Below are 15,104 nucleotides of genomic sequence, written 5' to 3'. Positions count from 1 at the left end.
ACGCCTCGGCCGGGCCCCCGCGCTGCCGCCGCCCCGCGCCCTGCGAGCGGCTCCGCTTCGGCGCCTGCCTGGGCTCCGCGCTGCCCTACGCCGCCACCTCCACGCTGCTGGCCACCGACTCCGCCTCGCAGGAGGAGGCGCACGGGAAGCTGCTGCTCTGGTCCGGTACGGACGGGACGGCGCCGGGAGCGGGGAGAGTGCGGGAGAGGCCCGGGATGGGGCTGGAGGGGGATGGGGAGCGGGGAAGGCGGGGAGAGCTCGGAGGGGGGTTTGGGTGTAGTGTGGGGGGGCTGGGGATGGGTAGAGTATGGAAAACTTTATAGAGGGGCCTTGGGGATGGGTAAAGTATAGAAAACTTTGTAGAGGGTGTTTGGGGATGGGTACAGTATAGAAAACTTTGTAGAGGGTGTTTGGGGATGGGTAGAGTATAGAAAAGTGCCTAGCAGGGGGGCTGGGGATGGGTAGAGTATAGAAAACTTTGTAGAGGGTGTTTGGGGATGGGTACAGTATAGAAAACTTTGTAGAGGGTGTTTGGGGATGGGTACAGTATAGAAAACTTTGTAGAGGGGGGCTGGGGATGAGTACAGTATAGAATTTTTAAGGGGTTTGGAGATGGGTACAGTGTAGAAAACTTCATAAAAGGGGGCTGGGGATGGGTAAAGTATAGAAAACTTTATAGCAAAGGGCTGGGGATGGGTACAGCATAGAAAACTTTGTAGAGGGGGTTTGGAGATGGGTACAGTATAGAAAAGTGCCTAGCAGGGGGCTGGGGATGGGTAAAGTAGTATAGAAAAAGCTTTATAGCAGGGGTACAGTGTAGAAAACTGCATCCAGGGGGCCTGGGAATGAGTACAGTCTAGAAAACTGTGTAGAGGAGGGGATGAGGATGGGTACAGTATAGAAAAAAAAAATAATTAGGGGCTGGGGATGGAGGGTACAGTATAGAAAACTGTGTAGCAAAGAAGCTGGGGATGGGTAGAGAAAAAATTTATAGAGGGGCTTTGAGGATGGGTACAGTATAGAAAAGTGCCTAGCAGGGGGCTGGGGATGGGTAGAGTTTAGAAAACCGGTTTAAAAGGGACAGGAGATGGGTACAGTATAGAAAATTGGTTAAAAAGGGACTGGAGATGGGTACAGTGTAGAAAACTGATTGAAAAGGGACTGGAGATGGGTACAATATAGAAAACTGGTTAAAAAGGGGCCTGGAGATGGGTACAGTATAGAAAACAGATTGAAAAGGGACTGGAGATGGGTACAATATAGAAAACTGGTTAAAAAGGGGCCTGGAGATGGGTACAGTATAGAAAACAGATTGAAAAGGGACTGGAGATGGGTAGAGTATAGAAAACTGGTTAAAAAGGGACTGGAGATGGGTACAGTGTAGAAATCTGGTGAAAAAGGGACTGGAGATGGGTACAGTGTAGAAATACTGATTTTAAAGGGACTGGAGATGGGTAGAGTATAGAAAACTGATTTTAAAGGGACTGGAGATGGGTACAGTGTAGAAAACTGATGAAAAAGGGACTGGAGATGGGTACAGTGTAGAAAACTGACGAAAAAGGGACTGGAGATGGGTACAGCACGGAGTGGAGCAGCATTGTGGGTGTCTGGGGATGGGCACAGTACAGCAAACTGTACAGCACAGGAGTGGAGATCGTGTAATGTGGAGGGGAGCAGGAGATGGGGGTGCAGGGAGGGTGTGGTGTAGAGGGGGAACAGGATAGAGTGGCCTCAGAGATGGGTACAGCGGGTGTCTGGGGATGGGTGCACTACAGAAAATGGTTTATCAGGGGCTGGGGGTGGGCACAGTGTGGACAAGAGCAGTATGGGGTACAGCGTGGAGGGGCAGCCCTGGTGATGGGCACAGTGGCCCCACAGAGGGGTCCCAGTGCTGTGTGGGTGCTGTGGGGGCAGCAGGAGAGCCCCTCAGAGGGGTCTCCAGCACTGTGTGGGTGCTGTGGGGATAGCAGGAGGGTCCCACAGAGGGGTCCCAGCCCTGTGTGGGTGCTGTGGGGACAGCAGGAGGGCCCCACAGAGGGGTCCCAGCCCTGTGTGGGTGCTGTGGGGACAGCAGGAGGGTCCCACAGAGGGGTCCCAGCCCTGTGTGGTGCTGTGGGGACAGCAGGAAAGCCCCTCAGAGGGGTCCCAGCCTGTGTAGGTGCTGTGGGGACAGCAGGAGGTGGCCATGCCAGGGTTGGTGACGGTGCTGTCCCCTCCCCGCAGGCCTGCGCAATGCCCCGCGCTGCTGGGACGTCATCCAGCCCCTGCTGTGCGCTGTCTACATGCCCAAGTGCGAGGATGGGCAGGTGGAGCTGCCCAGCCAGACCCTGTGCCAGGCCACCCGGGCACCCTGCACCATCGTGGAGCGCGAGCGCGGCTGGCCCGACTTCCTCAAGTGCACCACGGATCGCTTCCCCGAGGGCTGCCCGGTACGGCACGGGGGAGTGGGGGGAAAGTCACTGTCTGCAGGAGAGAAGGGCTGGTCTTGGTCAGCCTGGAGAAGGGAAGCACCCAGGGAGAGCTTCCAGCACATTGCAGGGCCTGCAGGGGCCCCAGGAGAGCTGCAGAGGGACTGGGGCCAAGGCCTGCAGGGACAGCACCCAGGGAATGGCTCCCAGTGCCAGAGGGCAGGCATGGATGGCATCTTGGCAATGAGGAATTCCTGGCTGGGCTGGGATTGCCAGAGCAGCTGGGGCTGCCCCTGCATCCCTGGCAGTGCCCAAGGCCAGGCTGGGCACTGGGGCTGGAGCACCTGGGACAGTGGGAGGTGTCCCTGCCATGGCAGGGGTGGCACTGCAGGGGCTCTGAGGTCCCTTCCCACCCAACCCATTCCATGATTCCCTGGTGATTCTGTGGAACCCAGCTGTCCCCTGCCCTCCACAGGGGACTGATGTCCATCTTGGCCACGGGGGTGTCTCCTCCTCCTCCTCACAGCCTGCTTTCCCCTCTGGCAGAACGAGGTGCAGAACATCAAGTTCAACAGCTCGGGGCAGTGCGAGGCGCCGCTGGTGAGGACGGACAACCCCAAGAGCTGGTACGAGGACGTGGAGGGCTGCGGCATCCAGTGCCAGAACCCGCTGTTCACCGAGAAGGAGCACCGCGAGATGCACGTCTACATCGCCGCCTTCAGCTCCGTCACCATCTTCTGCACCTTCTTCACCCTGGTGAGACCCGCGCTCCTCCTGGGGAGCTGTCACCAGAAGGGGATGGGTGCCGAGCTGTCCCCAGAAGGGGATGGGCGCCGAGCTGTCCCCAAAGTGGGATGGGCACCGAGCTGTCCCCAGAAGGGGATGGGCGCCGAGCTGTCCCCAAAATGGGATGGGCACCGAGCTGTCCCCAGAAGGGGATGGGTGCCAAGCTGTCCCCAGAAGGGGATGGGCGCCGAGCTGTCCCCAAAGTGGGATGGGCACCAAGCTGTCCCCAGAAGGGGATGGGCGCCGAGCGCTGTCCCCAAAATGGGGTGGGCACCGAGCTGTCCCCAGAAGGGGATGGGTGCCGAGCTGTCTCTTTCTCCACCCCTCCAGGCCACGTTTGTTGCTGACTGGAGGAACTCCAACCGCTACCCCGCCGTCATCCTGTTCTACGTCAACGCCTGCTTCTTCGTGGGCAGCATTGGTTGGCTGGCACAGTTCATGGATGGCGCCCGCGACGAGATCGTGTGCCGGGCCGACGGCACCATGCGGCTGGGCGAGCCCACGTAGGTGTCACCTCTGTCCCCAGCCCGCCACCAGGGCTGTCCCCAGCACCAAGGAGGGCTCTCGGGGTTCGCTGGCCTCCTGGGAGCACAGAGGGTGAGACCCCTGCGTGTCCCCTCACGGGGGTGGATGACGCTCTCGCCTCACCTCTCCACAGCTCCAACGAGACGCTGTCCTGCGTCATCATCTTCGTCATCGTGTACTACTCGCTGATGTCGGGTGTCATCTGGTTTGTCATGCTCACCTACGCCTGGCACACGTCCTTCAAGGCCCTGGGCACCACCTACCAGCCGCTGCTGGGCAAGACCTCCTACTTCCACCTCATCACCTGGTCCATCCCCTTCGTGCTCACCGTGGCCATCCTGGCCGTGGCGCAGGTAACGGGGTCACCACCATCAGGGGATGGTGTCTCAGGGTGACACCGCAGCCAGCTGACCCCCCTGTCCCTGTCCCTGCTGCCAGGTGGACGGTGACTCTGTCAGTGGCATCTGCTTCGTGGGCTACAAGAACTACCGCTACCGAGCCGGCTTCGTGCTGGCCCCCATCGGGCTCGTGCTCATCGTGGGGGGCTATTTCCTCATCCGGGGTAGGTGTGGCTCTGCCCTTGGAAGGGACGGGGTCACCGTGGCTGTCCCCACACCCTGACCCCCTGGTCCTCCCCGCAGGGGTCATGACACTCTTCTCCATCAAGAGCAACCACCCCGGGCTGCTGAGCGAGAAGGCGGCCAGCAAGATCAACGAGACCATGCTGCGCCTGGGTGAGGGCTTCACCGGCCCCATTCCCCAGGGAATCGGGGTGGGAACGGGGACATTTTGTCCTCTGAAGTCACACAGCCCCTTCTCGGGGTGGCAGCAGAGGGGGACAAAGCTGTGGTGGTGGCATGGCCCCAGTGCGGCGTGTTTGTCTTGGTGCCACTGGAGTTTGGCTGGAGTTTGTCCCTCTTCTCTTCCAGGCATTTTTGGCTTCTTGGCCTTTGGCTTTGTCTTCATCACCTTTGGCTGCCACTTCTATGACTTCTTCAACCAGGCCGAGTGGGAGCGCAGCTTCCGGGAATACGTCCTGTGAGTGGGACAGGGACAGGGGTGATGGGGACACGGGGACACCGCAGTGGACAGCCCCGTGTCCCCCACCAGCGGTGCCACCACATCTCCACCCTGCAGGGCTGTGGGGGGGGCTGTGGGCTGTCCCTGCTCCTTAGGGCCACCGTCCCCGTGTGTCACCGCAGGTGTGAGGCCAACGTGACCATCGCCACGCAGACCAACAAGCCCATCCCGGACTGCGAGATCAAGAACCGGCCGAGCCTGCTGGTGGAGAAGATCAACCTCTTCGCCATGTTCGGCACCGGCGTCTCCATGAGCACCTGGGTCTGGACCAAGGCCACCCTGCTCATCTGGAAGCGCACCTGGTGCAGGTGAGACCCCGAGGGTGTCACCCCAGCTCCCTGGAGCCCTTCCTGCCCCATCCAATGGGATGTTGGAGGACATTCCCAGATGTGTGTCCCTCAGCTTGATGGGTTGTAGGCTCACAGCAGCTCAGGAACGGGGGTGGCCTCTTCCATGTGGCGTTTGTGGGACATGTCCAACCCCAAGGGACCCATTCCCCAGTGTGGTGTCCCCATGTGCAGGAGGGGAGCTGGGGAGGGTCCCTGTTGCCCAGCTGTGACAGCTGTGCCCTGTGTGCCCCTGTGTCCCCAGGCTGACAGGGGCAGAGCGATGACCAGCCCAAGAGGATCAAGAAGAGCAAGATGATCGCCAAGGCCTTCTCCAAGCGCAAGGAGCTGCTGCGCGACCCGGGCCAGGAGCTGTCCTTCAGCATGCACACCGTGTCCCACGACGGCCCCGTGGGTACGTGCCCAGGGCAGGGGATGTCCCCAGCAGCCCCCCGGGGTCCCCAAAGCCCCCCTTGACCAGATCCCCCTGTCCCCGCAGCCGGATTGGCGTTCAACATCAATGAACCATCGGCTGACGTGTCCTCGGCGTGGGCCCAGCACGTCACCAAGATGGTGGCCAGGAGAGGGGCCATCCTGCCCCAGGACATCTCCGTGACACCCGTGGCGACACCTGGCAAGTCCTTGGGGACCTCGTGGGGAGTGTCTGGGGGATGAGCCGGGCTGGGGGTGTGCAGGGCGGGTGTAGTCAGGTTGATGGAATATTTGGGATGGATCCCCGTGGGATCAGGTGGGTGGCGGGGGGTGGTGGAGGGCACAGGCAGGACGTGGCCACTCACAGCCACCTCACCCCGTGTCCCCCAGTGCCACCAGAGGAGAGGGCCAACCTGTGGGTGGTGGAGGCCGACGTGTCCCCGGAGCTGCAGAAGCGCAGCGGCCGCAAGAAGAAGCGGAGGAAGAAGAAGAAGAAGGAGGTGACCCCAGACCCCGAGCGCTGCCCGGGGCGCCCCGCCGTCCCCAGCACCGTCCCTCGCCTGCCCCGCCTGCCCCCCCAGCCCTGCCTGGTGGCCTTTGCCCCCGATGTGCTGCCAGCTGTCCAGCCCGATGCCACCTTCCCCGGGGGCGCGTGGGACGGGCGCAGGGCCAACGTCCTGCACGTGATCAGCAACCCCTTCTGCCCCGAGAGCGGCGCCGCCGACCCCGAGGGCTGGCACCACCCCGGGGCCGCCCTGTGGCCCCCCCAGCCCGGCCCCCTGGCCCGCCCTGGGGCGCCCAGGACTCAGGGCTGCCGGGCAGGGCTGGCCCCCATCCACTCCCGGACCAACCTGGTGGACGCGGAGCTGCTGGAGCCCGATTCGGACTTCTGACCCCACAGGGATGTGGGCAGGGCGTGGGAGCACCAGAACCCACCTGATGCCGCAGGGATCCATCCCGAATGTTCCACCCACCTGAGCACGTCCCGTTTCTCCCCTTGGAGGATTTGTCTCCGTGCACTTCCCAGCCTGGAGAGGTTTTGGGATTCCAGCGTCACCGGGAGAAAGGAGCTGGCAGTGGGACCAGCCCCAGCTCCCACAGGGATTTAGGGACCAGGGGGACACCTGGGGACAGCCTAGATCAGGGTAGATTTGGGGCAGCTCTGCCCCACCCACGGCTAGAGGTACGTAGAGCTCACCCCCACTTGTGCCAATAGCAATTTTTTTAAAAATTTCTGATTTTTTTTTAATGTTTGTATCATGATGCCTCTGTTCGGGGTGAGCCCAGTCACGGGCAGCAGCAGCAGCAGCAGCATCCCTGGTGTGCCCCCCTATTTTGGGTTCACCCCAATCCCTTCCGAGACCCCAAAGTGCCTTCCAGCTCCCCAGAGAGCTGAGCCAGACCCAAATCAGGATTAGTGGGGCGGCAGCACCAGGGAGATGGGACAGGGAGCACCTTGGGCTACCTGGGTGCTCCTGAGCACAAAAATAACCCCAAAAACCTCGGGGTGCTCGAGGTGAATCAGGGTCAGCAACCCCCAGAGCAAAGCTTTTTTTAATTATTTTTTTAGAATAAAAAAAAAAAAAAAATCAAGTCACAGCAAACCCAGCGGAGCCCTGAGGCAGGAGGGCTCCAGTCCCTGCTGGTGTTTGGATTTTCCCTATTTTTATTAAGTCCTGGTAGGCTCCTGGCTTCTTTTGTTTTTTTTTTTGTTGCTATCCCAGTGACCTCCACGGGTTCATTTTTGCTGTGTAAAGGAAAAACCCTCCTGTATCAGTATTAAATTTACAGATTTTCAATCCCAGTGGCTGCTCTGGGCTCTTTTTGGGGAGGGATCCATGAGGGAAAACACTTTTGGCGGGGGGGAGCTTGTCCTGTCCTTTCTCCTAAAACCCTCTTGCTTTAAAAACTGCTTTAAAGTGTTTCAAACTGCTTTAAAGCACCTTAAAAATGATTTAAACTGCTTTAAAGCACATTAAAAACTGCTTTAAAGTGCTTTGAGCCCCCTGCTCCACCTGCAGGAGGGAGCTCTGAGGGGCTGGAAATGCCCTTGGGGGTTGTGGGGACATTTCTGGGGACAACTGGGCAGTTTTGGGGACAACTGGGACCTTTGCCAGCAGGTGGCATCATGGACTAAAATATCCCCAAACCCCCAAAATCTGGGCAGCCCCAAATTTTGGGGTGCTCCTGGGTGGGGTCCCACTGAGGCATTTGAAGTTTCCCACGGTGCTGGTGCTTTTTTTGGGGGAAAAATGCTGCTTTTGGAAAAGATCCCTTTTTTATTTTGCTTGAGGGCCCTGCAGCTGCAGGGTTTGGTTATCCTGCAAACCAGACCCTGAAATTTAGCTGGAATTGGTCAGTGAAAATTGCATTTTTCCAGGGTTTGTTGTTTTTTTTGGGGGCTGACCGTGCTCCAGAGTCAAAGCTGGATTGTCCTGGATGAAACAAAATATTTCTCTTTATCTCCCTTTCTTTGGGCTTTTTCTTTTTATATGTTTTATTTTGTGGCTTTCTTAGTTAAAAACTCAGTTCTAACAAAACTATTTGCCATTTTGAAACAGAAAAACATTATTTTAATTTTGGAAGCAGCAGGAGATGTGCTGACAACGTCACATGCCCTCCCAAAAACCCCACCTTGATTTGGTGCAGGGGGAGAAAATTTTGAAGGAAGAAAACACCCCCAGATTGCCAAAATCCAGCAAATTCCCCTGAAATATCCTTAGGGAAAAGCTCCAGCATTCCCATGGGAGGTGCAGGAGAGTGGAGCACAGAGGGTCACACATCTCCCAACACCCCCAAAGGTTTCACTGGGGAGAAACAGGGAAATTCAGGAAATTTGGGTAATATTCCCTGTGGATTCGCTGAACCACTGATCCCCAGGGAGAAATTGGCATTTTCCACCCATCTGGTGGAATTAAAAGGATGGAATCTCAGTTGGAGCAGAAAACAACCTGGAAAATGCAGGTTTTTACTCCTGTTCTACCTCCGTTCTGTTTGGGGGAAAACCCAAACTCTGCTGAGGATCTACACCCAGCCACGGCTCTCAAGGAGAGGAATTTTGCTTTTCCAAGGCTGATTTCTCCCAGGCTTCCAGGCAAAGCCATCCCAGGCTCTGTCAGGAGCGAGGGAAGGAGCAGCCCCGAGCTGCCTGCTTCTCACAGAGCCCCGATTGTTGGAGCCTCCCGCCCCAAGAGCCTCTCCCTCCTCTCCTGTGCCCGTTGTTTTCCCAGATAAATCACCAGGCACGGCCTGGATCCCTGGGATAACCTCTCTGTGCTCTCCCTGCTGCCTCAGGTTTGGCTTTTCTATTTTTCCCACTCTGTGCTGCTTTAGTGTGTGGGTCTGGGCTTCACATTAAGGGATGGTGAGCTCTGTGCACAGAGCAGGGAGAGAAAACAATTCCTGCTCCAGCTGGGCACCAAGGACAAATGACCCAAATCTCAGCCCAGGAGCACAAACCCCGTGGGCTGCAGAGAGAAAAACAAGCAGGGTGGGACTGCAGGGGCTAAAGCTGGAATGGGACAATGAACTGCAAGGTGCAAATGGAGCAGAACTGATCCCAGGGAGAGACCCCGGGAGCGCTCGTGCATTTTGGGGCCATTTTGGTTCATCTTGGGTGCAGCCCTGGCTGGGCTCTGGTGCTGCCCAAGGTGCATCCATGGAGGAGATCCTTTCCATAAATCCCTGCTTCATTCTGGAACTCTGCCCAGCCTCTGTCCTAGCTCAGGTTCTCAAGGCATCAGCCCTGGGATTGATGGACATTCAACACCAGGAGTTTTGGGGGTGCTGGCAGCAGCACAGGGCAGGAAAACACCATCCCTGCCAGTCTCCTGATTTTGGGAATATCCTTTAAAAGGTGAGGAAGATCCCATGCTGAGCAGGTGGGCTCAGGGTCAGGATTTTGCCCTGGTGAAGGGCATGCAAAACAACCTGGGATCTTTTTGTGGGGTCGGAGATGATAAATTCCAGAGGATTTCTCTATTTCCAGGTCAGCACAAGCTCCTCTCCTCAGCAGAGGAGGATCAGGGTTGGGATTTTGTTTTTGTGAGGGGTTTGCAAAACAACTTGCTGGGTTTTTTTGTGGGATCTGTTGCACCAGGAAATGATAAATTTTAAAGGATTTCTCCATCTCCAGGGCAGCACAAGCTCCTCTTAGCAGAAGAGGATCAGGGTCAGGGTTTTGCCTTGGCCAAAACAACCTGGTGGGGTTTTGGTAGGATCAGTGACATCAGGAAATGATAAACTCTGGAGGATTTCTCTATTTCCAGGTCGGTACAAGCTCCTCTCCTAAGCAGAGGAGGATCAGGGTCAGGATTTTGCCTTGGCCAAAAAAAAACCTGGTGGGGTTTTTGTGGGATCAGTGACATCAGGAAATTACAAATTTTGGAGGTTTCTCTATTTCCAAGGCAGCACAAGCTCCTCTCCTCAGCAGAGAGACTCAGGGTCAGGATTTTGCCTTGGCCCAAACACCCTGGAAGGGTTTGTTCTGTGGGATCTGTGATGATAAATTCTGGAGGATTTCTCCATCTCCAGGGCAGCACAAGCTCCTTTTAGTAGAAGAAGATCAGGGTCAGGATTTTGTCTTGGCCAAAACAACCTGGTGGGGTTTTGGTGGGATCTGTGGCAGTGGGAATTGATAAATTCTGGAGGGTTTCTGTATTTCCAAGGCAGCACAAGCTCCTCTCCTCAGCAGAGGAAGATCAGGGTCGGGATTTTTCATTAAGTCAGGGGTTTGCAAAACAACCTGGTGGGGTTTTTTGTGGGATCTGTAGCATCAGAAAATGACAAATTCTGGAGGGTTTCTCTATTTCCAGGTTGGTACAAGCTCCTCTCCTAAGCAGAGGAAGATCAGGGTCAGGATTTTGTCTTGGCCAAAAAAAACCTGGTGGGTTTTTGTTCTGGGACCTGTGGCACCAGGAAATGACAAATTTTGGAGGATTTATCCATCTCCAGGTCCGTACAAGCTCCTCTCCTCAGCGGAGGAAGACCAGGGTCGGAATTTTTCATTATGCCAGGGGTTTGCAGAACACCCTGGTGGGGTTTTTGGTGCGATCCGAGCTGATGAATCCCAGAGGGTTTCCCCACCTCAGGTCAGCACCATCTCCTCAGCAGAAGCGCGGCGCCGCAGCAGCCGCTGCGACCTTTCCTGCTCTCCATGGGGGGATGGATTTTGCTCCAGCCTCACATCCCTCCCACGGCGGCTCCCAAAGAGTTGCCGTTCCAAAGGGTGGTTCTGAGCCGGGATCAGCCCCCAGCCGGAGTTTTGGGATTCCCGAGAGAGGCAGGGATGGGCTCAGATCCCGTCCAGCAGGAATCAGCTTTATCTCGGGAATTGTGCTCATCGCGCTGCGGGCTCACAGGGATGCGCTGCTTCTCCTTCAGCTCCGATCCCCTCTGGAATTCCTGCCCCTCTCCCACGCCTCTTTCCTCCCTGAAATCCTCCTTCAGCTTCTCCGCTGCCTCCGTCTGTTATGAATAAGTCAAGAAGCTTGACTAGGCCAATATTCAAGCAGCAATCAATTTATTATTTAACATGGTAAAGTTTGAGCAATACAGCTGGGCTACAGCGGGGAAGTTTTCCCTCCAGCTGCACACCCATAGTTGAGGGTTACAGGTATTTATGGGGGTACTCATCAGCTTTCCCAGCAGTTTCTATTCCCAATTTTTCCTCATCAGTAATATTTATTCCAAATTATTACATCACAATTCTATACACTATTGTGATTTAGTTTCTCTCAGGATGTGCCCCAAAAGGAGTATCCCCAGATGGTGGGGGTCTGAAAGAAGGAAGAGAATCCCATCTGGTGCAGTCCAGCTCGCCAGATGTGGGCCCACCTTTTAATTGCAGAGACTATAAATCTAATAACAGTGATGTCCAGCTTCCCTTGGTTGAAACCATCAATCCTTGAGGTGATGTTCATCTTCCTTTCTCAAGTTGCTTTTCTCTGCTTTATTAAGGCATGAGATAAGCATATTTCCTTTATATATATTCCAAAGCTAGAGTTTCAAGCATACAATATTTTAAAATTATATTTCAAAAGGTTGTTGTTGCAGAGCTCTTTAAGGATTAACTACCAGCAAAAAAGCAACATGCTTAACGCTTTAATTCCAATGCTCCTAAATCAACCAGGGTTGATGGCAAACAAAAAATAGGTTCAAAGGCTTTTTCCATGCTTTATTTTCCTCAGTTATTATCAGAATTCACAGCTCTCCCGTTGTTGGTCCCCACACATTTCGCACTCACAAGTACCCACGTCGCTGTTTGTACGTGACACGAAACCCAGCTTTGTATTTCACACCTCTCCCCTCCCTCCTGGTTTTTTGGGGAGGTCTCTGTGGATTGCCTCCCTCCCTCCTCTCCTCCAGCTCACCCCAAACACCGAGCTCGCCCGGGCTTTGAGGATTGGAATTGGCGCTTGGGAATTGAGAGTTAATTAAGCTCTCACCCACCAGCAGCTCCAAGTTCTTCTCTCAGGGCTGCTCTCAATATCTACCAATAGTGAAAGGATGGGTTTGCACTCCAGGAGAGGCACATTCCCAAAGAACCGGATTTAGAAAAGGCGGTAAAACTGAAATCATTAATTGTAAATCATGGATGTGGTGGTTGAGGACTGATTTGTGCCTGCAGCTGAGCTCTGGGCCTGGCAGGACAGCAAGTCCCAGGATTTTGGATGGCACGTTCCCCATGCCAGGATGTTGTGGCTCCTCATTCCCATGGGTATTCCTGGTGTTGGTTGGGATTGATGGTATGGGAAAGCTTTTCCAACCCCTTTGGCTCTGAAATCCCGCAGTTTTGACCCAATTTTCCCGTTGGGCTGGCCTTGGTGGGACATCCATCCTTGCTGCTGGCACCTGGGGACAGAGATCAGTGGTGGCCTTGCAGTGGCTGGGTTTCATTGTCTGGGAGGGCTTTTCCAACCCCTTTGGCTCTGAAATCCCATAATTTTGGTCCATGCCTGGGGCCTGCCTGGCCAGGCCATGGCACCTCAGGGACACCAAGGTCTGTGATAGATTGAGCCCAGAGAAGGGGCAATGGAGCTCTGGGAAAGGTCTGGAGAACCAGGAGGGGCTGAGGGGGCTGGGAAGGGGCTGGAGAACCAGGAGGGGCTGAGGGAGCTGGGAAGGGCTGGAAACCGGAGGGGCTGGAAGGGAGAACCAGGAGGGGCTGAGGGAGCTGGGAAGGGGCTGAGAACCTGGAGGCAAAGGGAGAGGCTCCAGGGGGCTCAGGGGCCCTTGTGGCTCTGCACAAGTCCCTGCCAGGAGGGGACAGCCGGGGGGGTCGGGCTGTGCTCCAGGGAACAGGGACAGGAGCAGAGGGAACGGCCCCAGGCTGGGCCAGGGGAGGTGAGGTTGGACAGCAGCAGGAATTTCCCCATGGAAAGGGGGTCAGGCCTTGGCAGGTGCTGCCCACGGAGCTTTGGAGTGCCCATCCCTGGAGGTTTCCCAGGAATTCCTGGAGGTGACACTCAGGGCTGGTAACATAAGATGGCGATCGGGCACAGCTTGGTCTCGATGGTCTTGTACAACCTCAGTGCTTCTGCGATTCCGTGCCCGGCGGCTGAAACATTGAAAATTCACCAAAATGTGAAAAAACAACCAAACGCCTTCACGGGGCCAGTTGCCCCGCGCGGACTACAATTCCCGCCAACCCCCGCGCGGCCCCGCAGGGGATGCCGGGAGCTGTAGTCGCGACGGGGCAGAGCAGGGGCGGGAGGACTGCATGTCCCGGCGCGCAGTGCGGCAGCAAGGGCGGCGGGGCGGGGCGAGGCGGGGCCGGCGGCCCTGAGGGAGCCGGAGCGGACCGGGAGCGGAGCCGGAGCAGTCGGCGGCGATGTCGGTGCAGGTGGCGGTGGCCGCGCCCGCCGTGGAGCTGAAGGAGCTCGGCGGCCCCATGGACAAGGCGGCGGGGCCGCCGTGCGAGCCTGTGGGCGCTCACGCAGCGGGGCACGGCGTGGCGGCGGCGGCGGCGCCCGCCTGCCCGTGCCGGGCGCCGAGCGTGAGGCGGCCCCGGCCCCCCCGCCGAGCGGCCTCCGGGGGCGGCTGCCCCGGGCTGTCCTCGGCCGCCGCGATGTCCTCGGCCTCCGCGATGTCCTCGGCCGCCGGCAAGGTGCCGCAGGCTTCGGCCATGAAGAGGAGCGACCCGCACCACCCCCAGCACCGGCACCGCGACGGCAGCGACAGCAGCGGCGGCGCGGCCGAGGCGCTCGTGAGCCCCGACGGCACCGTCACCGAGGCGCCGCGCACCGTCAAGAAGGTAACGGGGGCGACAGCGGCAGGGAGCCCTCCCGGCGGGGCCGTGCCAGGAGACATCCCCGCGGGCACGGCCCCGCAGCGGGCACCGGGAGCCGGCCCGGGGCTCGGGGACGGCGCTGCCTCGGCCGGGCAGGGCCGGCCCGGTGCGGGGTCCCCGGTGCGCGGCGGGTGTCGGTGACCCCGAGCGGCTGCCGGGGCCGCGGGGGCGCTCCAGGGCTGGGGCTGCGTTCTGGGGACGTGTGCTGCCATGCCTGGGGGTCTGGCTGTGCCGTGTCCCCCCGTGTCTGTGCAGTGGGGACATGTGGGGGGACGCCGGCTGCCTTTACACCCCATTCCCACACCCCCAGGTGTCACTGGGTGCCTTTACCCTCCGTTCCCTGCACCCCCAGGTGTCACTGGGTGCCTTTACACCCCGTTCCTGCACCCCCAGGTGATACCGGCTGCCTTTACACCCCATTCCTACACCCCCAGGTGATACCGGGTGCCTTTACACCCTGTTCCCGGCACCCCCAGGTGACATCGGGTGCCTTTTCCCCCCATTCCCACACCCCTAGGTGTCTCTGGGTGCCTTCCCCCATTTCTGCCCCCCCAGGTGTCCCTGGCTGCCTTCCCCCCTATTTCTGCCCCCCAAGTGTCCCTGGGTGCCTTTGCCCCCCTCACCTGCCCCCCAGGTGTGTGAGCTGCAGGGTGTGTGGGTTCACATCAGGTTCACGTTCCCAGGGTTATCTGGGGAATGTGGATAAGATAAAACTGTCCCGGGCGGCGCTGGTGACGTTGGCACCAGGGGCAGGGCCAGGTGTGCCCGTACCTGGGTGTGGGGTGTGGCAGGGGGTTTGGGGGTGCCCCTCTCCCAGGGGTGCTGTGAGCTGGCAGCTGCACCCCAGGAGTGTGTGGAGCTGCGAATCCTGGTGCGTGAGTCCATCCATGTGTCTCCTCAGGTGGACACAGGTGCTCCCTGGAGTAGGGGTTGTGTGTACCCTGCTGTGCCTGAAGGGAAATGCACGTTTTCCCTGGGTTTTGGCATCGTTCCTGTTGGAAATCCCCAGAGAAGGAGTTGTCCCCTGTGAACCTTTTGGGGGTGTAGGGAAAGAAGTGTCCCTGTCCTAAGGGAGCCTCTCACCTCATGAAACTTTGGGGTGAAGACCTCACCTCCCCTGCTGATGGACTTCCACCCTCTTTTGGGGCTGCTCTCCAATTTCCTCTCCCTTTGCAAGGCCTAGGGTGAGGGGTTTGTCTCCATAATTGTGATTTCCTCCTGGGTGGCTTTGCTGAAATTCCACTTTCTCCTTGGAGG

At 57.7% G+C, this 15,104-nt stretch overlaps 2 protein-coding genes across 2 annotated transcripts in view; both read left to right on the top strand.

The window, feature by feature from the left end:
- Positions 1 to 7,357, top strand: SMO (smoothened, frizzled class receptor). Its single transcript, XM_030960916.1, has 13 exons — positions 1 to 165; positions 2,224 to 2,429; positions 2,955 to 3,164; positions 3,525 to 3,697; positions 3,853 to 4,072; positions 4,158 to 4,281; positions 4,361 to 4,453; positions 4,649 to 4,757; positions 4,922 to 5,107; positions 5,217 to 5,223; positions 5,399 to 5,540; positions 5,625 to 5,759; positions 5,948 to 7,357. The coding sequence occupies exons 2-13, from the start codon at positions 2,283 to 2,285 to the stop codon at positions 6,448 to 6,450; spliced, it is 2,049 nt and encodes a 682-aa protein (XP_030816776.1). The 5' UTR covers positions 1 to 165; positions 2,224 to 2,282; the 3' UTR covers positions 6,451 to 7,357.
- Positions 7,358 to 13,322: 5,965 nt separating this feature from the next.
- LOC115910377 (putative adenosylhomocysteinase 3) overlaps positions 13,323 to 15,104 on the top strand; it is a 67,058-nt gene continuing 65,276 nt past the window's right edge. Inside the window, exon 1 of the mRNA XM_030960497.1 lies at positions 13,323 to 13,811. Within this exon, the coding sequence (XP_030816357.1) occupies positions 13,389 to 13,811 (423 nt within the window). The 5' untranslated portion in view covers positions 13,323 to 13,388. The remainder of the gene's footprint in view (positions 13,812 to 15,104) is intronic.

This window comes from Camarhynchus parvulus, chromosome 1A, assembly GCF_901933205.1.
Source record: "Camarhynchus parvulus chromosome 1A, STF_HiC, whole genome shotgun sequence".
In the NCBI taxonomy this organism is placed as follows: Eukaryota; Metazoa; Chordata; class Aves; order Passeriformes; family Thraupidae; genus Camarhynchus; species Camarhynchus parvulus.
Note: the sequence above shows the minus strand (reverse complement) of the source record. Positions and strands in the feature narration are given on the sequence as shown.